At 40.0% G+C, this 22,206-nt stretch overlaps 4 pseudogenes and 1 gene segment (V, D, J or C); 3 read left to right on the forward strand and 2 right to left on the reverse strand.

The window, feature by feature from the left end:
• Nucleotides 1-707: 707 nt before the first annotated feature.
• On the forward strand, nucleotides 708-2,808 carry LOC117766687 (annotated as a pseudogene).
• A 4,125-nt stretch (nucleotides 2,809-6,933) lies between these two features.
• On the forward strand, nucleotides 6,934-8,949 carry LOC117766691 (annotated as a pseudogene).
• A 1,261-nt stretch (nucleotides 8,950-10,210) lies between these two features.
• LOC117766078 lies at nucleotides 10,211-10,754 on the reverse strand (annotated as a pseudogene).
• A 2,379-nt stretch (nucleotides 10,755-13,133) lies between these two features.
• On the forward strand, nucleotides 13,134-15,128 carry LOC117766690 (annotated as a pseudogene).
• Nucleotides 15,129-16,149: 1,021 nt separating this feature from the next.
• Nucleotides 16,150-16,975, reverse strand: LOC117766693. The segment is given in 2 exon segments: nucleotides 16,150-16,745; nucleotides 16,836-16,975. Coding segments are annotated over 2 exon segments (408 nt in total).
• Between the last annotated feature and the right edge of the window lie 5,231 nt (nucleotides 16,976-22,206).

Raw genomic sequence — 22,206 nt, forward strand, 5'->3', positions numbered from 1 at the left:
TTATAACTTCATAAATGAAAAGGTCAAGGGTCAGACCTGTGTAGAATGACAGGAAACTGTCCCTGACTGCAAACACACCACTGTTTTAATAAGTGCTATTTGGTCAATCACAACATTTTAACTGTATGTGTTTAAATTATGTTCATATCCTAAAGAGATTGATCTTGATGAAGGTGATTTTAACTGACTTAAAGGGATAGTTCACCCAAAATGAAAATTCACTCATTACTGAAAAAAAACAATATCAAGCCTCTATACTGCTCCTGTGATGTCATCCAAGTGTCCGTAAGCCCACATTCAAATCTCACCTGAACAGCTTCATTTACACCATGTTTTTAGTCTTAATATCCTCTGATATCCTCCTCTGGAGCCACGTTCACACGTAGATCACAGAGAACATTCAGACTAAAAACATGGTGTAAATTACCTCCTTTCGTGTTATATTGGATTTGGCTGCAACGCTGTTTACCCCTGAAATCCAAAAGTGTTTTGTGGACTCAAACACTTCACCCACCCCCCTTCGGCATAGTGGTGAATAATGAGTGAATTTAATTTTTGGGTGAACTATCCCTTTAAGTTTGCAAAATAATGGAAACACTTTAAAACACACAAATCAATGAAATTTCACCTACACTGAGAATAATGGATAAATTAAATATTTCTCCATAAAGAGATTAAGTGCACATGACAAACCATGCAGACTTAACCAAAGCTCCTCCTCCTGTCCCTCTCTCAGTTTCAGGTTTGTATTAAATTGCTCCTCCAGCACCTCCTCTCCTCATCCTCCAAACCCTCTCATCTGACCCTCATCACCCTCTCAAGTGACAAGGCCACTCTCAGCACACACTGACAACATGCTGGGGACCCTCTGCACTCTCATCACCGCTCTAACATGTAAGGAGGCTGACTTACTGCAGCTCCGGCCTCGTGTTGGATTCATCAGTCTGTGTGTTTCTCTTGACTCCGTGTGGTCTTGTTGTTTCCAGGTGTGAGTGGTGTGACGGTGGTGACACAGAAGCCTCCTGTTGTGACCGTGAGGAAAGGAGAGACAGTCACCATGGACTGTAACCTGGGGACTGTTACTGACAAATCTGTTCGCTGGTATAAACAGATTCAGGAGGAGTTCCTCAGCATGTAGTGAGGTTTTATCATGGATGGAGCTCTCCACTATGGTTCTGGTTTCTCTTCTCCCAAATTCACATCCACTCATCAGTCGACATCAGATTATCGTTTGATCATAAACAACGTGGAGGAGGGAGACTCTGCTGTTTATTACTGTCACACATGGGACGACTCTGCTAAAGAACACGTATCACAGTGATTCACACTGTGACAAAAACCTCCAGGGAGGGACACTCAGCTGCTGTTAACACACCCGACCAACATCAAACACTATAAGTCAAAAAACATTGAGGGTGATTGAATAAATTCTCCTGCAGACACAATATTTGAAACAAGTGCAGCAGTTTTTTTTTTGTATAATAAACAGACTGATGAAGAGAATGAGACGTTCACAGTGAACATTGGTCTCAACAGGAAGTTTCAGCTCCACTCCCCTCAGAGAGCGTCAGGAGGTTTTTGTACAGCCATGTGCACAAACTGAATCACTGTGGTATTCGGACAAGGGACCAAGCTGATTGTGACAGGTAAGAACTTTTTAACTGATCAATAAACACAATTGATATTTTGCATCCAACCAAATGGACAGAAAAGAATAAATGTGTGTTTGTTGATTCTGTAAAATATTTAACCTTTATTTGTGAATTTAAGATTGTTATATTTTTGTATACCAGCTTTGCCTTGATACCACACTTTGTATGACACAGAAATGTGCTAATGATCTCAACATTGGAAATGTTTTATACAAATGATTCGCCTGTTTTTAATAAGAATATACTTATATATTTCAGTTCCACATGTTGTGAGAAATTTAATCTTTGTAAAATCTATTTACCTTTACAATAACAATGATGATCCACTGTATTTGTTGTTTGGTTCATAGGATTAGTTTTTAACGTATCTTAATTCTCTTTTGAAATCGTCTTTGGTTATTAGATAAACACAAAAAGTAAGAACTTAAATGTCACTGACTGAAATCGTTGTATGGAAAACAAATATGATTTTGTTAGACACAATCAATAAATGTATAATGTTTTGAAAGACTTATGGATCATATTCTATGAACAGTGTTAATTAAAAAAGACAAACTGTAAATATTTTAGATGCTTCTGCAGCATGAAAACTCTTTATCCTTCACTGAGACTGTCATGTTTTCCATCAATCAGTGTATTCCTAGTAATTAATGTCCTTGTTGTATTTCCAGGCTCCAGCCTCTCTCCTCCTGTCCTGACTGTCTTCCCTCCGTCCAGTGCTGAGCTCCGCTCCAACAAAGCCACTCTGCTCTGTCTGTCCAGTCAGTCTGTGCCTTTTGCAGAAGTGACCTGGTTGGTCGGTGGGAGTCCAGTGAGCAGTGGGATCTCTACCAGCACCGCCGTCCACCAACCGGACCAGACTTTCCAAATCAGCAGCTATCTGGCCATCCAGACGTCAGACTGGAACATGGACAAGCTTTACACATGTAAAGTGTCTCTGGGCTCCCAGACGTCAGAGGAAAACATCAACAAGTCCGTCTGCACCACTGAAGAATAACAGAGGAGCAGAATCACCGTTTAAAACCTGCTTCTTTTTTCCTGTTTGTGTTTTGTTTCATGCAGGAAAATGCGTTTGTATGCTTGTGACACACGTTGTGAGGGTTGGGTGGTGGTGTTCTATCAACTTTGCATCTGTTGCTTTCAATAAAAAATCATTTTTTCCAAAACACGTCTGAAATAGTTTGTTCTCACTGCAGCTGAGACAATGATATTTTGATATCATTAACAATAACTTCACCAGCGCCTGATTCTGCTGTAACGTTTCTCAACACAAATGACAGCAAAGTTTGTTTCTGTTTTTGTCAGTAAATTTACTTAATACTTGAAATGGTACAAAATGGCTCAGAGAGCAAAATGAGTTTTCCCTTATTTTGGTTTAGTGAATCAATGTAGTAACGTTCTCATAAACCTGTAGTAACTGAATCTGAATTTTCATCCTCGGAAGCATCACCTCTCCACTCCACCTTTTTTTCTCCTTCCCAGATGCACCTGTGCACCCGCTCTCCTTATTTATAGCCCTAATTAAATATAGATCAGTGTCAGCTCTCTTAAAATAATGTTTTAATCTAATCAGCAGTATGTGTGGAAACTGGAGACATGGAGGGGAACATATACAACAAGTTTTCTCCTTCCAGGAGTCAGAGTGTGAAAACTCAGTTGACTATGGTTCTCCACAACAAATGCTAAAAAGGCAACAATGCATCTGTTAGAAAAAGAAAGAAACAGGGAATTTAATTATTCCTAACTAAGTGTCACATTATCTTCAGTATTAAACATGGGGGTTTAATACCTGTGGGTTAATACTGATGTGATTTCACAGAGAACATTTCTGCTGACGTCCTGTTTGTGAGCTGCTCTGATTAGGACTTGAATTTATTTAGTAATTTTGTGGAAATCATTAATCATCACACATCGATGAGTGAAGCATATAAATGAAGGAATGGTAAAGCAGTTAGATTGGTATAGAATAACTAATCACCTCAACCATCACTAGATGTGCGTCACACTTTTATTACATTGAGGAAATTTAAATCAGCAAATGAACACATTGATTCTTTGTTGCTCACTTCCTGTTAATTGATTGTTTCATGATGAGTGGAAAGTTATATTAACATTTTTGTAAACAATAATTATTACAACAATTTTAAAACTTTTCTGAGATCATGATTTCTGCTTTAGTGTTGGACTTTTTTTTGTTAAAGCATATCAGATATATAATCACAAACATTTAGATTTGTGTAGTAATCCAGGAAAATAATCTGGGATGTTTTGACATTTCATTTTGGTATATTATATAAGAATAATCAGAGGTTTCAACTTCTGTGGACAGAGAGCATCACCTGATGGCTTCACAGTCGGTCAACATGTGTCAGCAGGAGAAAAAGCAGAAGTGTTAAGTGAGGAGGTTTTTGTCACAGTGTAAATCACTGTGATACACTCATTAGCAGAGTCGTCCCATGCTACAGTGATAAAACAGCAGAGTCTCCCTCCTCCACGTTGTTTATGATCAAACGATAATCTGTTGTCGACTGATGAGTGGATGTGAATTTGGGAGAAGAGAAACCAGAACCATAGCTGGAGAGCTATGACCATGAAAACCTTAGTACATACTGAGGAACTCCTCCTGGAATCTGTTTACACCAGTAGCAAACGGTTACTAAGAGTCCCCTGGTTACAGTCCATGGTGACTGTCTCTCCTTTCCTCACGGTCACAACAGGAGGCTTCTGTGTCACCACCGTCACACCACTCACACCTGGAAACAACAAGACCACACGGAGTCAAGAGAAACACACAGACTGATGAATCCAACACGAGGCCGGAGCTGCAGTAAGTCAGCCTCCTTACATGTTAGAGCGGTGATGAGAGTGCAGAGGGTCCCCAGCATGTTGTCAGTGTGTGCTGAGAGTGGCCTTGTCACTTGAGAGGCTGATGAGGGTCAGATGAGAGGGTTTGGAGGATGAGGAGAGGAGGTGCTGGAGGAGCAATTTAATACAAACCTGAAACTGAGAGAGGGACAGGAGGAGGAGCTTCAGTTAGATCTATTTGACACTTAGATAATGGTTTATGTTGATGAATTTCCAATGGCAAACATATATATTCTCCCCAATTAAATACATCATTAAATCCTTCAGTCAATAATTGAATATCTTCATATAATGTTCTCTGCATATAGGACAGTGTGAATGTTAAGATGAATATAAGAGTTGTTACAGGATCTAAATTGATATTACAGAAACGTTTTGTGTTGGATGTAATATCATCAAGTTGGTTCAAGACTTTTCCTTTTAAACTTTGGGATTTCACTGACACCTGACCTCTTTGTTCACATGGAGCTACGAGAGAGGAGGCGTGCAGGTGCATCCTGGGAGGGAGGAAAGTGAGTCATGGAGAGACGCTGCTCCACTAAAAATGCAAACACCTTGATATTAAACCTGGAATTGTCATTTGTGCCGGTGAAGATGTTCTGAACTTATCCACTTGTTACTCTCTGGTGTGTGTTTTTGTGCAGAGTGAGGTGACCAATAATATTTCCAGAATTTGTGATGCCTGAAAAGAAAAGGAACAACTCTCCAGTCAACAGAGTGACTGACCGGATGAGGAGCTGTGGTTAAACTCATGGTTTACTAACCGTCTCACTTCTGTTCATCGTTTCAAAGATTTGTCCAAGATCCTACAGATGTCACTCATGCTGGTTTGTGCAACGTTTGAATCTTCACATTTCTTTGTTTCAGTTGGAGTAACCGGAGATGGGAGATCAATACGTTTTCTGCAACTTAAAATGAGGCATCTATTGCAGGACACAAGCACATGTACAAATTTTCTAAATTAATATTCATGAGCTAGGACTGACTAATACTAATAACTGAATCATCAGTTTCCAGTCCAGTGAATTGACTCTGAACCTCCTAATTTACATGAAGCTATATAAAGACAGGAGGCCTTCAGGTGCATCCTGCAGATCAGAGAGGGGAGTTGAGACATGAGCCCCCCCCCCCCCCCCCCTGTGCCTTTCTATCAATGATCCAGTGCAACGATCACCACAGTTTACACTGACAACTGTCTGCACTCTCATCACTGCTCTAACATGTGTGACGGTGGTGATTGACATTTCTTTAAACCATTTAAATGTATTTATTTAATAAGTTCCCACTACATCACTTAAATGATGCATACCATGCCAACCTACCTACATTTAAAAGTAAAGAAATACACGCCACCCTCAGGTCACTTAAAAAAACAAATGTGAACATTTTAGACTCTTCTGAAGCATGACAATTATTCATCATTTACTTACACTGTCATGCTTCATTCTGTTACATTCACGAATCATTCAATACAAAAAAAAAAGTGATTTCAGTAGCAGTTGACACGTCAGAACAGTCAAATGAGCTGCAACTGAAACAGAGTTTTTATCAGTGAAGCGTAACCTCTCAACCTCACCCTCTTCCTACCCAGGATGCACCTGCAGGCCGCCTCTCCTGATTTATAACTTCATGTAAATGAAAAGGTCAAGGGTCAGACCTGTGTAGAATGACAGGAAACTGTCCCTGACTGCAAACACACCACTGTTTTAATAAGTGCTATTTGGTCAATCATACATTTTAACTGTGATGTGTTTAAATTATGTTCATATCCTAAATAGATGATTGTTGTTGACTAATTAAAATCTTGATGAAGGTGATTTTAACTGACTTAAAGGGATAGTTCACCCAAAACTGAAAATTCACTCATTATGAAAAAAAACATATCAGTCCTCCATACTGCTCCTGTGATGTCATCCAAGTGTCCGTAAGCCCTGACATTCAAATCTCACCTGAACAGCTTCATTTACACCATGTTTTTAGTCTTAATATCCTCTGATATCCTCCTCTGGAGCCACGTTCACACGTAGATCACAGAGAACATTCAGACTAAAAACATGGTGTAAATTACCTCCTTTCGTGTTATATTGGATTTGGCTGCAACGCTGTTTACTCCTGAAATCAAAAGTGTTTTGTGGACTCAAACACTTCACCCACCCTCATTGGCATAGTGGTGAATAATGAGTGATTTAAATTTTTGGGTGAACTATCCCTTTAAGTTTGCAAAATAATGGAAACACTTTAAAACACACAAATCAATGAAAGTATTCACCTACACTGAGAATAATGGATAAATGAAATATTTCTCCATAAAGAGGATTAAAGTACACATGACAAACCATGCAGACTTAACCAAAGCTCCTCCTCCTGTCCCTCTCTCAGTTTCAGGTTTGTATTAAATTGCTCCTCCAGCACCTCCTCTCCTCATCCTCCAAACCCTCTCATCTGACCCTCATCACCCTCTCAAGTGACAAGGCCACTCTCAGCACACACTGACAACATGCTGGGGACCCTCTGCACTCTCATCACCGCTCTAACATGTAAGGAGGCTGACTTACTGCAGCTCGGCCTCGTGTTGGATTCATCAGTCTGTGTGTTTCTCTTGACTCCGTGTGGTCTTGTTGTTTCCAGGTGTGAGTGGTGTGACGGTGGTGACACAGAAGCCTCCTGTTGTGACCGTGAGGAAAGGAGAGACAGTCACCATGGACTGTAACCTGGGGACTGTTACTGACATCTGCTCGCTGGTATAAACAGATTCCAGGAGGAGTTCCTCAGTATGTAGTGAGGTTTTATCATGATGGAGCTCTCCAATATGGTTCTGGTTTCTCTTCTCCCAAATTCACATCCACTCATCAGTCGACACAGATTATCGTTTGATCATAAACAACGTGGAGGAGGGAGACTCTGCTGTTTATTACTGTCACATGGGACGACTCTGCTAAAGAAACGTATCACAATGATTCACACTGTGACAAAAACCTCAGGGAGGGACACTCAGCTGCTGTCAACACACCGACCAACATCAAACACTATAAGTCAAGAAAAACATTGAGGGTGATTGAATAAATTCTCCTGCAGACACAATGTTTGAAACAAGTGCAGCAGTTTTTTTAATTTAAATAAACAGACTGATGAAGAGAATGAGACGTTCACAGTGAACGTTGGTCTCAACAGGAAGTTTCAGCTCCACTCCCCTCAGAGAGCGTCAGGAGGTTTTTGTACAGCCATGTGCACAAACTGAATCACTGTGGTATTCGGACAAGGGACCAAGCTGATTGTGACAGGTAAGAACTTTTAACTGATCAATAAACACAATTGATATTTTGCTCCAACCAAATGGACAGAAAAGAATAAATGGTGTTTGTTGATTCTGTAAAATATTTAACATTTATTTGTGAATTTAAGATTGTTATATTTTTGTATACCAGCTTTGCCTTGATACCACAACTTTGTATTTGACACAGAAATGTGCAATGATCTCAACATGGAAATGTTTTCTACAAATGATTCGCCTGTTTTTAATAAGAATATACTTATAATATTCAGTTCCACATGTTGTGAGAAATTTAATCTTTGTAAAATCTATTTACCTTTACAATAACAATGATGATCCACTGTATTTGTTGTTTGTTCATAGGATTAGTTTTTAACGTATCTTAATTCTCTTTTGAAATCGTCTTTGGTTATTAGATAAACACAAAAAAGTAAGAACTTAAATCTCACTGACTGAAATCGTTGTATTGGAAAACAAATATGATTTTGTTAGACACAATCAATAAATGTAAATGTTTTGAAAGACTTATGGATCATATTCTATGAACAGTGTTAATTAAAAAAGACAAACTGTAAATATTTTAGATGCTTCTGCAGCATGAAAACTCTTTATCCTTCACTGAGACTGTCATGTTTTCCATCAATCAGTATTCCTAGTAATTAATGTCCTTGTTGTATTTCCAGGCTCCAGCCTCTCTCCTCCTGTCCTGACTGTCTTCCTCCGTCCAGTGCTGAGCTCTGCTCCAACAAAGCCACTCTGCTCTGTCTGTCCAGTCAGTCTGTGCCTTTGCAGAAGTGACCTGGTTGGTCGGTGGGAGTCCAGTGAGCAGTGGGATCTCTACCAGCACCGCCGTCCACAACCGGACCAGACTTTCCAAATCAGCAGCTATCTGGCCATCCAGACGTCAGACTGGAACATGGACAAGCTTTACACATGTAAAGTGTCTCTGGGCTCCCAGACGTCAGAGGAAAACATCAACAAGTCCGTCTGCACCACTGAAGAATAACAGAGGAGCAGAATGACCATTTAAAACCTGCTTCTTTTTTCCTGTTTGTGCTTTGTTTCATGCAGGAAAATGCGTTTGTATGCTTGTGACACACGTTGTGAGGGTTGGGTGGTGGTGTTCTATCAACTTTGCATCTGTTGCTTTCAATAAAAAATCATTATTCCAAAACACGTCTGAAATAGTTTGTTCTCACTGCAGCTGAGACAATGATATTTTGATATCATTAACAATAACTTCACCAGCGCCTGATTCTGCTGTAACGTTTCTCAACACAAATGACAGCAAAGTTTGTTTCTGTTTTTGTCAGTAAAATTACTTATACTTGAAATGGTACAAAATGGCTCAGAGAGCAAAATAGTTTCCCTTATTTTGGTTTAGTGAATCAATGTAGTAACGTTCCATAAACCTGTAGTAACTGAATCTGAATTTTCATCCTCGGAAGCATCACTCTCCACTCCACCTTTTTTCTCCTTCCCAGATGCACCTGTGCACCCGCTCTCCTTATTTATAGCCCTAATTAAATAAAAGTCAAGTGTCAGCTCTTTAAAATAATGTTTTAATCTAATCAGCAGTATGTGTGGAAACTGGAGACATGGAGGGGAACATATACAACAAGTTTCTCCTTCCCAGGAGTCAGAGTGTGAAAACTTCAGTTGACTATGGTTCTCCAATGACAAATGCTAAAAAGGCAACAATGCATCTGTTAGAAAAAGAAACAAAACAGGGAATTTAATTATTCCTAACTAACTGTCACATTATCTTGCAGTATTAAACATGGGGGTTTAATACCTGTGGGTTAATACTGATGTGATTTCACAGATAACATTTCTGCTGACGTCCTGTTTGTGAGCTGCTCTGATTAGGACTTGAATTTATTTAATTTTGTGGAAATTGTATTAATCATCACACATCGATGATGAAGCATATAAATGAAGGAATGGTAAAGCAGTTAGATTGGTATAGAATAACTAATCACCTCAACCATCACTAGATGTGCGTCACACTTTTATTACATTGAGGAAATTTAAATCAGCAAATGAACACATTGATTCTTTGTTGCTCACTTCCTGTTAATTGATTGTTTCATGATGAGTGGAAAGTTATATTAACATTTTCTGTAAACAATAATTATTACAACAATTTTAAAACTTTTCTGAGATCATGATTTGTGCTTTAGTGTTGTTTTTTTGTTAAAGCTTATCATATAATAATCACAAAATTTAGATTTGTTAGTAATCCAGGAAAATAATCTGGGATGTTTTAACATTTACATTTTGTATATTATATATACGTATAATCAGAGGTTTCAACTTCTGTGGACAGAGAGCATCACCTGATGGCTTCACAGTCGGTCAACATGTGTCAGCAGGAGAAAAAGCAGAAGTGTTAAGTGAGGAGGTTTTTGTCACAGTGTAATCACTGTGATACAGTCATTAGCAGAGCGTCCCATGTGCTACAGTGATAAACAGCAGAGTCTCCCTCCTCCACGTTGTTTATGATCAAACGATAATCTGTTGTCGACTGATGAGTGGATGTGAATTTGGGAGAAGAGAAACCAGAACCATAGCTGGAGAGCTGATCCATGATGAAACCTCAGTACATACTGAGGAACTCCTCCTGGAATCTGTTTATACCAGTAGCATAATACCAGTAACAGTCCCCAGGTTACAGTCCATGGTGACTGTCTCTCCTTTCCTCACGGTCACAACAGGAGGCTTCTGTGTCACCACCGTCACACCACTCACACCTGGAAACAACAAGACCACACGGAGTCAAGAGAAACACACAGACTGATGAATCCAACACGAGGCCGGAGCTGCAGTAAGTCAGCCTCCTTACATGTTAGAGCGGTGATGAGAGTGCAGAGGGTCCCCAGCATGTTGTCAGTGTGTGCTGAGAGTGGCCTTGTCACTTGAGAGGGTGATGAGGGTCAGATGAGAGGGTTTGGAGGATGAGGAGAGGAGGTGCTGGAGGAGCAATTTAATACAAACCTGAAACTGAGAGAGGGACAGGAGGAGGAGCTTCAGTTAGATCTATTTGACACTTAGATAATGGTTTTATGTTGATGAATTTCCAATGGCAAACATATATTCCCCCAATTAAATACATCATTAAATCCTTCAGTCAATAATTGAATATCTTCATATAATGTTCTCTGCATATAGGACAGTGTGAATGTTAAGATGAATATAAGAGTTGATTACAGGATCTAAATTGATATTACAGAAACGTTTTGTGTTGATGTAATATAATGAAGTTGGTTTCAAGACTTTTCCTTTTAAACTTTGGGATTTCACTGACACCGACCTCTTTGTTCACATGGAGCTACGAGAGAGGAGGCGTGCAGGTGCATCCTGGGAGGGAGGAAAGTGAGTCATGGAGAGACGCTGCTGCACTAAAAATGCAAACACCTTGATATTAAACCTGGAATTGTCATTTGTGCCGGTGAAGATGTTCTGAACTTATCCACTTGTTACTCTCTGGTGTGTGTTTTTGTGCAGAGTGAGGTGACCAATAATATTTCCAGAATTTGTGATGCTGAAAAGAAAAGGAAAACTCTCCAGTCAACAGAGTGACTGACCGGATGAGGAGCTGTGGTTAAACTCATGGTTTACTAACCGTCTCACTTCTGTTCATCGTTTCTAAAAGATTTGTCCGAGATCCTACAGATGTCACTCATGCTGGTTTGTGCAACGTTTGAATCTTCACGTTTCTTTGTTTCAGTTGGAGTAACCGGAGATGGGAGATCAATACGTTTTCTGCAACTTAAAATGAGGCATCTATTGCAGGACACAAGCACATGCACATATTTTCAAATGAATATTCATGAGCTAGACTGACTAATACTAATCACTGAATCATCAGTTTCCAGTCCAGTGAATTGACTCTGAACCTCCTAATTTACATGAAGCTATATAAAGACAGGAGGCCTTCAGGTGCATCCTGCAGATCAGAGAGGGGAGTTGAGACATGAGCACCCCCCCCCCTGCCCCCCCCCCCCCCCCCCCCCCCCCCCCCCCCCCCCCCCCCCCCCCCCCCCCCCCCCCCCCCTGTGCCTTTCTATCAATGATCCAGTGCAACGATCACCACAGCTTACACTGACAACTGTCTGCACTCTCATCACTGCTCTAAGATGTGTGACGGTGGTGATTGACATTTCTTTAAACCATTTAAATGTATTTATTTAATAAGTTCCCAGCTACATCACTTAAATGATGCATACCATGCCTACCTACCTACATTTAAAAGTAAAGAAATACACGCCACCTCAGGTCACTTAAAAAAACAAATGTGAACATTTTAGACTCTTCTGAAGCATGACAATTATTCATCATTTACTTACACTGTCATGCTTCATTCTGTTACATTCACGAATCATTCAATACAAAAAAAACAATGTGATTTCAGTAGCAGTTGACACGTCAGAACAGTCAAATGAGCTGCAACTGAAACAGAGTTTTTATCAGTGAAGCGTAACCTCTCAACCTCACCCTCTTCCTACCCAGGATGCACCTGCAGGCCGCCTCTCCTGATTTATAACTTCATGTAAATGAAAAGGTCAAGGGTCAGACCTGTGTAGAATGACAGGAAACTGTCCCTGACTGCAAACACACCACTGTTTTAATAAGTGCTATTTGGTCAATCATACACATTTTAACTGTGATGTGTTTAAATTATGTTCATATCCTAAATAGATATTGTTGTTGACTAATTAAAATCTTGATGATGGTGATTTTAACTGTGACTTAAAGGGATAGTTCACCCAAAACTGAAAATTCACTCATTACTGAAAAAAAACAATATCAAGCCTCTATACTGCTTCTGTGATGTCATCCAAGTGTCCGTAAGCCCTGACATTCAAATCTCACCTGAACCAGCTTCATTTACACCATGTTTTTAGTCTTAATATCCTCTGATATCCTCCTCTGGAGCCACGTTCACACGTAGATCACAGAGAACATTCAGACTAAAAACATGGTGTAAATTACCTCCTTTCGTATTATATTGGATTTGGCTGCAACGCTTTTACCCTGAAATCCAAAAGTGTTTTGTGGACTCAAACACTTTCCATCGGCATAGTGGTGAATAATGAGTGATTTAAAATTTTTGGTGAACTATCCTTTAAGTTTGCAAAATATGGAAACACTTAAAACACACAAATCAATGAAAGTATTCACCTACACTGAGAAAATGGAGAGAAGAAATATTTCTCCATGAAGAGGATTAAAGTACAAAGCTCCTCCTCCTGTCCCTCTCTCAGTTTCAGGTTTGTATTAAATTGCTCCTCCAGCACCTCCTCTCCTCATCCTCCAAACCCTCTCATCTGACCCTCATCTCCTCTCAAGTGACAAGGCCACTCTCAGCACACACTGACAACATGCTGGGGACCCTCTGCACTCTCATCACCGCTCTAACATGTAAGGAGGCTGACTTACTGCAGCTCCGGCCTCGTGTTGGATTCATCAGTCTGTGGTTTCTCTTGACTCCGTGTGGTCTTGTTGTTTCCAGGTGTGAGTGGTGTGACGGTGGTGACACAGAAGCCTCCTGTTGTGACCGTGAGGAAAGGAGAGACAGTCACCATGGACTGTAACCTGGGGACTGTTACTGACGACTCTGCTCTGGTATAAACAGATTCCAGGAGGAGTTCCTCAGTATGTACTGAGTTTATCATGGATGGAGCTCTACAACTATGGTTCTGGTTTCTCTTCTCCCAAATTCACATCCACTCATCAGTCAACAACAGATTATCGTTTGATCATAAACAACGTGGAGGAGGGAGACTCTGCTGTTTATTACTGTCAAACATGGGACAGTCTGCTAGAAAACGTATCACAATGATTCACACTGTGACAAAAACCTCAGGGAGGGACACTCAGCTGCTGTCAAACATCCGACCAACATCAAACACTATAAGTCAAGAAAAACATTCAGGTGATTGAATAAATTCTCCTGCAGACACAATGTTTGAAACAAGTGCAGCAGTTTTTTTAATTTAGTAAATAAACAGACAGATGAAGAGAATGAGACGTTCACAGTGAACGTTGGTCTCAACAGGAAGTTTCAGCTCCACTCCCCTCAGAGAGCGTCAGGAGGTTTTTGTACAGCCATGTGCACAAACTGAATCACTGTGGTATTCGGACAAGGGACCAAGCTGATTGTGACAGGTAAGAATTTTTAACTGATCAATAAACACAATTGATATTTTGCTCTGGCCCAAATGGACAGAAAAGAATAAATGTGTTTGTTGATTTGAAAATATTTAACATTTTATTTGGTGAATTTAAGATTGTTAATTTTTGAATATCAGCTTTGCCTTGATACCACACTTTGTATTTGACACAGAAATGTGCCAATGATCACAAGACTGGAAATGTTTTCTACAAATGATTCCTGTTTTTAATAAGAATATACTTATTACTATTCAGTTCCACATGTTGTGAGAAATTAATCTTTGTAAAATCTATTTACCTTTACAATAACAATGATGATCCACTGTCTTTGTTGTTTGCTTCATAGGATTAGTTTTTAACGTATCTTAATTTCTTTTTGAAATCGTCTTTGGTTATTAGATAAACACAAAAAGTAAGAACTTAAATGTCATAATTTCTCACACTGACTGAAATAGTTGTATTGGAAAAAAATATGATTTTGTTAGACACAATCAATAAATGTATAATGTTTTGAAAGACTTATGGATCATATTCTATGACAGTGTTGATTAAAAAAAGACAAACTGTAAATATTTTAGATGCTTCTGCAGCATGAAAACTCTTTATCCTTCACTGAGACTGTCATGTTTTCCATCAATCAGTGTATTCCTAGTAATTAATGTCCTTGTTGTATTTCCAGGCTCCAGCCTCTCTCCTCCTGTCCTGACTGTCTTCCCTCCGTCCAGTGCTGAGCTCTGCTCCAACAAAGCCACTCTGCTCTGTCTGTCCAGTCAGTCTGTGCCTTTTGCAGAAGTGACCTGGTTGGTCGGTGGGAGTCCAGTGAGCAGTGGGATCTCTACCAGCACCGCCGTCCACCAACCGGACCAGACTTTCCAAATCAGCAGCTATCTGGCCATCCAGACGTCAGACTGGAACATGGACAAGCTTTACACATGTAAAGTGTCTCTGGGCTCCCAGACGTCAGAGGAAAACATCAACAAGTCCGTCTGCACCACTGAAGAATAACAGAGGAGCAGAATGACCATTTAAAACCTGCTTCTTTTTCCTGTTTGTGTTTTGTTTCATGCAGGAAAATGCGTTTGTATGCTTGTGACACACGTTGTGAGGGTTGGGTGGTGGTGTTCTATCAACTTTGCAACTGTTGCTTTCAATAAAAAATCATTTTTCCAAAACACGTCTGAAATAGTTTGTTCTCACTGCAGCTGAGACAATGATATTTTGATATCATTAACAATAACTTCACCAGCGCCTGATTCTGCTGTAACGTTTCTCAACACAAATGACAGCAAAGTTTGTTTCTGTTTTTGTTCGTACAATTTACTTAATACTTGAAATGGTACAAAATGGCTCAGAGAGCAAAATGAGTTTTCCCTTATTTTGGTTTAGTGAATCAATGTAGTAACGTTCTCATGAAACCTGTAGTAACTGAATCTGAATTTTCATCCTCGGAAGCATCACCTCTCCACTCCACCTTTTTTTCTCCTTCCCAGATGCACCTGTGCACCCGCTCTCCTTATTTATAGCCCTAATTAAATAATACAGACGAGTGTCAGCTCTCTATAAAATAATGTTTTAATCTAATCAGCAGTATGTGTGGAAACTGGAGACATGGAGGGGACATATACAACAAGTTTTCTCCTTCCCAGGAGTCAGAGTGTGAAAACTCAGTTGACTATGGTTCTCCAATGACAAATGCTAAAAAGGCAACAATGCATCTGTTAGAAAAAGAAACAAACAGGGAATTTAATTATTCCTAACTAAACTGTCACATTATCTGCAGTATTAAACATGGGGGTTTAATACCTGTGAGTTAATACTGATGTGATTTCACAGATAACATTTCTGCTGACGTCCTGTTTGTGAGCTGCTCTGATTAGGACTTGAATTTATTTAGTAATTTTGTGGAAATTGTATTAATCATCACACATCGATGAATGAAGCATATAAATGAAGGAATGGTAAAGCATTAGATTGGTATAGAATAACTAATCACCTCAACCATCACTAGATGTGCGTCACACTTTTATTACATTGAGGAAATTTAAATCAGCAAATGAACACATTGATTCTTTGTTGCTCACTTCCTGTTAATTGATTGTTTCATGATGAGTGGAAAGTTATATTAACATTTTCTGCAAACAATAATTATTACAACAATTTAAAACTTTTCTGAGATCATGATTTGTGCTTTAGTGTTGGACTTTTTTTTGTTAAAGCATATCAGATAAATATAATCACAAACATTTAGATTTGTGTAGTAATCCAGGAAAATAATCTGGGATGTTTTGACATTTTCATTTTGGTATATTATATATACATATAATCAGAGGTTTCAACTTCTGTGTACAGAGAGCATCACCTGATGGCTTCACAGTCGGTCAACATGTGTCAGCAGGAGAAAAAGCAGAAGTGTTAAGTGAGGAGGTTTTTGTCACAGTGTAAATCACTGTGATACGTGTTCACTAGCAGAGTGTCCCATGTGGTACAGTGATAAACAGCAGAATCTCCCTCCTCCACGTTGTTTATGATCAAACGATAATCTGTTGTCGACTGATGAGTGGATGTGAATTTGGGAGAAGAGAAACCAGAACCATATTTTGTAGAACTCCATCCATGATAAAACTCCAGTACATACTGAGGAACTCCTCCTGGAATCTGTTTATACCAGCGAGCAGAATAGCCAGTAACAGTCCCCAGGTTACAGTCCATGGTGACTGTCTCTCCTTTCCTCACGGTCACAACAGGAGGCTTCTGTGTCACCACCGTCACACCACTCACACCTGGAAACAACAAGACACACGGAGTCAAGAGAAACACACAGACTGAGAATCCAACACGAGGCCGGAGCTGCAGTAAGTCAGCCTCCTTACATGTTAGAGCGGTGATGAGAGTGCAGAGGGTCCCCAGCATGTTGTCAGTGTGTGCTGAGAGTGGCCTTGTCACTTGAGAGGGAGATGAGGGTCAGATGAGAGGGTTTGGAGGATGAGGAGAGGAGGTGCTGGAGGAGCAATTTAATACAACACTGAAACTGAGAGAGGGACAGGAGGAGGAGCTTCAGTTAGATCTATTTGACACTTAGATAATGGTTTTATGTTGATGAATTTCCAAGTGGCAAACACATATATTCCCCCAATTAAATACATATTAAATCCTTCAGTCAATAATTGAATATCTTCATATAATGTTCTCTGCATATAGGACAGTGTGAATGTTAAGATGAATATAAGAGTTGATTACAGGATCTACATTGATATTACAGAATCGTTTTGTGTCAGATTTAATATAATGAAGTTGGTTCAAGACTTTTCCTTTTAAAATTTGGGATTTCACTGACACCTGACCTCTTTGTTCACATGGAGCTATGAGAGAGGAGGCGTGCAGGTGCATCCTGGGAGGGAGGAAAGTGAGTCATGGAGAGACGCTGCTGCACTAAAAATGCAAACACCTTGATATTAAACCTGGAATTGTCATTTGTGCCGGTGAAGATGTTCTGAACTTATCCACTTGTTACTCTCTGGTGTGTGTTTTTGAGCAGAGTGAGGTGACCAATAATATTTCCAGAATTTGTAATGCCTGAAAAGAAAAGGAACAACTCTCCAGTCAACAGAGTGACTGAGGGATGAGGAGCTGTGGTTAAACTCATGGTTTACTAACCGTCTCACTTCTGCTCATCGTTTCTAAAAGATTTGTCCGAGATCCTACAGATGTCACTCATGCTGGTTTGTGCAACGTTTGAATCTTCACGTTTCTTTGTTTCAGTTGGAGTAACCGGAGATGGGAGATCAATACGTTTTCTGCAACTTAAAATGAGGCATCTATTGCAGGACACAAGCACATGTACAAATTTCTAAATTAATATTCATGAGCTAGGACTGACTAATACTAATCACTGAATCATCAGTTTCCAGTTCAGTGATTTGACTCTGAACCTCCTGATTTACATGAAGCTATATAAAGACAGGAGGCCTTCAGGTGCATCCTGCAGATCAGAGGGGAGTTGAGACATGAGCCCCCCCCCCTGTGCCTTTCTATCAACCATCCAGTGCTGCTCTCTATTGTCCAATTAACATCACTACACTGTGTACTGTAGATTTTATTATCCCTTTTCATCAGGTAGTGCAGATTGAACAGCACAATGTGGAGTCAGTTATTCTTAAGATCCAGATTTAAATTTAATATTATATATTGTAATTATTATTATTATGGGTCATACTAGACCCCAATGACCTCAGTCTGTCTGGACAGCATCACATTTTGGGGGTTCAGGAAAAGCAGAGACATGCAGTTCAAAATTAAATCTTTATTCAATAATGGAACGAGTAGAATGGAAGACCTGAGAAAAGAAATAAGATAAAGACAATTATAAGTAAAAACAAATAACTTCCTCTGTTTTAGTTTTATAAAAGCTCAAATAACAAAATACTGGGAGCACAGAGAACAACACACTTTACCTAAATAGCGGGGACCATTATGTAGGCAGCGTACTTACCACCACGTGGAGATTTTATCACAAACTCCAATAGACACAACCACGTGAGCACACGGTGATCACTACAACTTACACTGCAAGGACTAAACCACAACACACTGTTCAAAGTGACACCACCCTTCAGGTGGACACACTGCATGCAAAGTGGTGTGCATCCTACGACTGCTCCCCGTAGATCGTCCAGCTGCCTAAAACAAGAGCAAAGAGGGGGAGACTCAGTTGGTTCAGGGTCACGATAAAATATATTAAAAAAAAAACATTAGAGGGGATTTACATTGCTATTATATATTACCCTGCTCAATGAGGGGCCCTGCTGTGCAGCGACAATGGATGACTGACTCTGTACTGTGGCTCAAACAGGGGAGAGGCAAACCCTGAATCTTCTCTCAAACATGGGGCCACAGAAATCTGGGTCGAGACACAGCCACCCAACTGAATGTCCAAGACACCTCATTAGATTTCGAGCAGAAAAATAAAACATCTCCTTCTCCGAGTCTCCCTTACCTGCACAAACACAACAGTCACCATGTGCCAGGCATCAGACAAGAGGCAGTCATTGCCCACACCTGTCCTTATAAAGGCAGGGAGCTCTCCAATGCCACCTACCAGGGCGGTGCTCTAACTCCAGCTGTCAACCCTCACATATAGATGGACAACGCACCTCCACTTCCTCCCACTTTCCAGAGAGGAAGCTAAAATAGATGGCACATAGGAATTCTGAAATTTTTCGGCCTTTATTTCATGTGGAGCTAGCGACTACATGAATGAGATCAAGGGATGGGGCTGCAATATCGAGGTCCTGACGAAGCACGCTCTCGACCAATCACAAATCAGTCTCAGCTGTCAATCATGATGTTTAACCCCTTTTTATAGCATCAATAACTAATTGAAACCACAGCTACTGGAAAAATGAACACTCAAACATAAATCAGTGTGATGAGAACTACCTAAAAAAAGGTATTTGACATGTACATTTAATGTTGGTCAGTGGATGGGACCATAACATGGAGGAGGCAGGGTTTCTGACCTAATAATAACTTTATGTATAGAAACTAATAGCTTTACAGGGGCAGCAAAATAAAACAGAGCACAGCAAGAATGAACAAATCACAAATATTGAAGACAGTATTCATTTAAAATAACTCGAAAAGACATATAATTCTTTTAAATGAAGTGTTAAAATTATCATTCATTAAAAATGAATGGACAGCATCACATTTTGGGGGTTCAGGAAAAGCAGAGACATGCAGTTCAAACTTAAATCTTTATTCAATAATGGAACGAGTAGAATGGAAGACCTGAGAAAAGAAATAAGATAAAGACAATTATAAGTAAAAACAAATAACTTTCTCTGTTTTAGTTTTATAAAAGCTCAAAATAACAAAATACTGGGAGCACAGAGAACAACACACTTTTACCTGAATAGTGGGGACCATTATGTAGGCAGCGTACTTACCACCACGTGGAGATTCTATCACAAACCCCAATAGACACCACCACGTGAGCACACGGTGATCACTACAACTTACACTGCAAGGACTAAACCACAACACACTGTTCAAGTGACCACCACCCTTCAGGTGGACACACTGCATGCAAAGTGGTGTGCATCCTACGACTGCTCCCCGTAGATCGTCCAGCTTCCTAAAACAAGAGCAAAGAGGGGGAGACTCAGTTGGTTCAGGGTCACAATCAAATATATTTAAAAAAAACATTAGAGGGGATTTACATTGCTATTATATATTACCCTGCTCAATGAGGGGCCCTACTGTACAGCGACAATGGATGACTGACTCTGTACTGTGGCTCAAACAGGGGAGAGGCAAACCCTGAATCTTCTCTCAAACATGGGGCCACAGAAATCTGGGTCGAGACACAGCCACCCAACTGAATGTCCAAGACACCTCATTAGATTTCGAGCAGAAAAATAAAACATCTCCTTTCTCCCAGTCTCCCTTACCTGCACAAACACAACAGTCACCATGTGCCAGGCATCAGACAAGAGGCAGTCATTGCCCACACCTGTCCTTATAAAGGCAGGGAGCTCTCCAATGCCACCTACCAGGGCGGTGCTCTTACTCCAGCTGTCAACCCTCACATATAGATGGACAACGCACCTCCACTTCCTCCCACTTTCCAGAGAGGAAGCTAAAATAAATGGCACATAGGAATTCTGAAATTTTTCGGCCTTTATTTCATATGGAGCTAGCGACTGCATGAATGAGATCAAGGGATGGGGCTGCAATATCGAGGTCCTGACGAAGCACGCTCTCAACCAATCACAAATCAGTCTCAGCTGTCAATCATGATGTTTAACCCCTTTTTATGTCATCAATAACTAATTGAAACCACAGCTACTGGAAAGATTAACACTCAAACATACATCAGTGTGATGAGAACTACCTAAAAAAAGGTATTTGACATGTACATTTAATGTTGGTCAGTGGATGGGACCATAACATGGAGGAGGCAGGGTTTCTGACCTAATAATAACTTTATGTATAGAAACAAATAGCTTTACAGGGCAGCAAAATAAAACAGAGCAAAGCAAGAATTAACAAATCACAAATATTAAAGACAGTATTCATTTAAAATAACTCGAAAAGACATATAATTCTTTTAAATGAAGTGTTAAAATTATAATTCAATAAAAAAGAAATCAAATTCAGGTAAAATCAGGCTCTCCGATGAAAGTGTGTTTTAACACAGGATGTAAAAGAGATCTCAGATGACCTGATTTCCTCAGGCAGATTACTGCAGAGTCTTGGGGCCCTCACAGCAAACACTCTGTCCCCTTTAGTTTTTAATCTAGTGTTTGGAACACAGAGAAGACCTCTGCCTGAGGATGTCCATGTACGTGAGGGGTAGTAAAATACTAAAAGGTCTGATATGTAGCTTGGAGAAATGCCACGGAGAGATTTAAAAGTAATCAGCTAAATCATAAAATCTCTTCTAAAACATAGAGGAAGCCAGGGTGAAGACGCTAGAAAAGGAGTGATGTGGTCTTATGGTTCTGTTTGAAAGCCTGGCAGCTGAGTTCTGTACAGTCTGGAGTCCATCAATAGACTTTTGGGTGAGGGAAGTAAAAAGGCTGTTTCAATAGGCGAGGCGTGATGAAATAAAAGAATGTAAAATCATCTGCAGGCAGCCACTAGGGGGTGATGGAGTCACTTTGGCTTCACTTCAGGGGAGCTAGCACGTCGGCCATCTTTACAGTTTGTGCTCTGAACCCTCTCATCTGTCTGCAGTCAGCTCACTTCCCAGGTTCCAAGGCCCCTCTCAGCACACACTGACAACTGTCTGCACTCTCATCACTGCTCTAACATGTGTGACGGTGGTGATTGACATTTCTTTAAACCATTTAAATGTATTTATTTAATAAGTTCCCACCTACATCACTTAAATAATGCATACCATGCCAACCTACCTACATTTAAAAGTAAAGAAATACACGCCACCCACAGGTCAATTAAAAAAACAAATGTGAACATTTTAGACTCTTCTGAAGCATGCCAATTATTCATCATTTATTTATACTGTCATGCTTCATTCTGTTACATTCAAGAATCATTCAATACAAAAAAACAATGTGATTTCATGAGCAGTTGACACGTCAGAACAGTCAAATGAGCTGCAACTGAAACAGAGTTTTTATCAGTGAAGCGTAACCTCTCAACCTCACCCTCTTCCTACCCAGGATGCACCTGCAGGCCGCCTCTCCTGATTTATAACTTCATGTAAATGAAAAGGTC

Source organism: Hippoglossus hippoglossus, chromosome 8 (genome assembly GCF_009819705.1).
Source record: "Hippoglossus hippoglossus isolate fHipHip1 chromosome 8, fHipHip1.pri, whole genome shotgun sequence".
Lineage (NCBI taxonomy): Eukaryota > Metazoa > Chordata > Actinopteri > Pleuronectiformes > Pleuronectidae > Hippoglossus > Hippoglossus hippoglossus.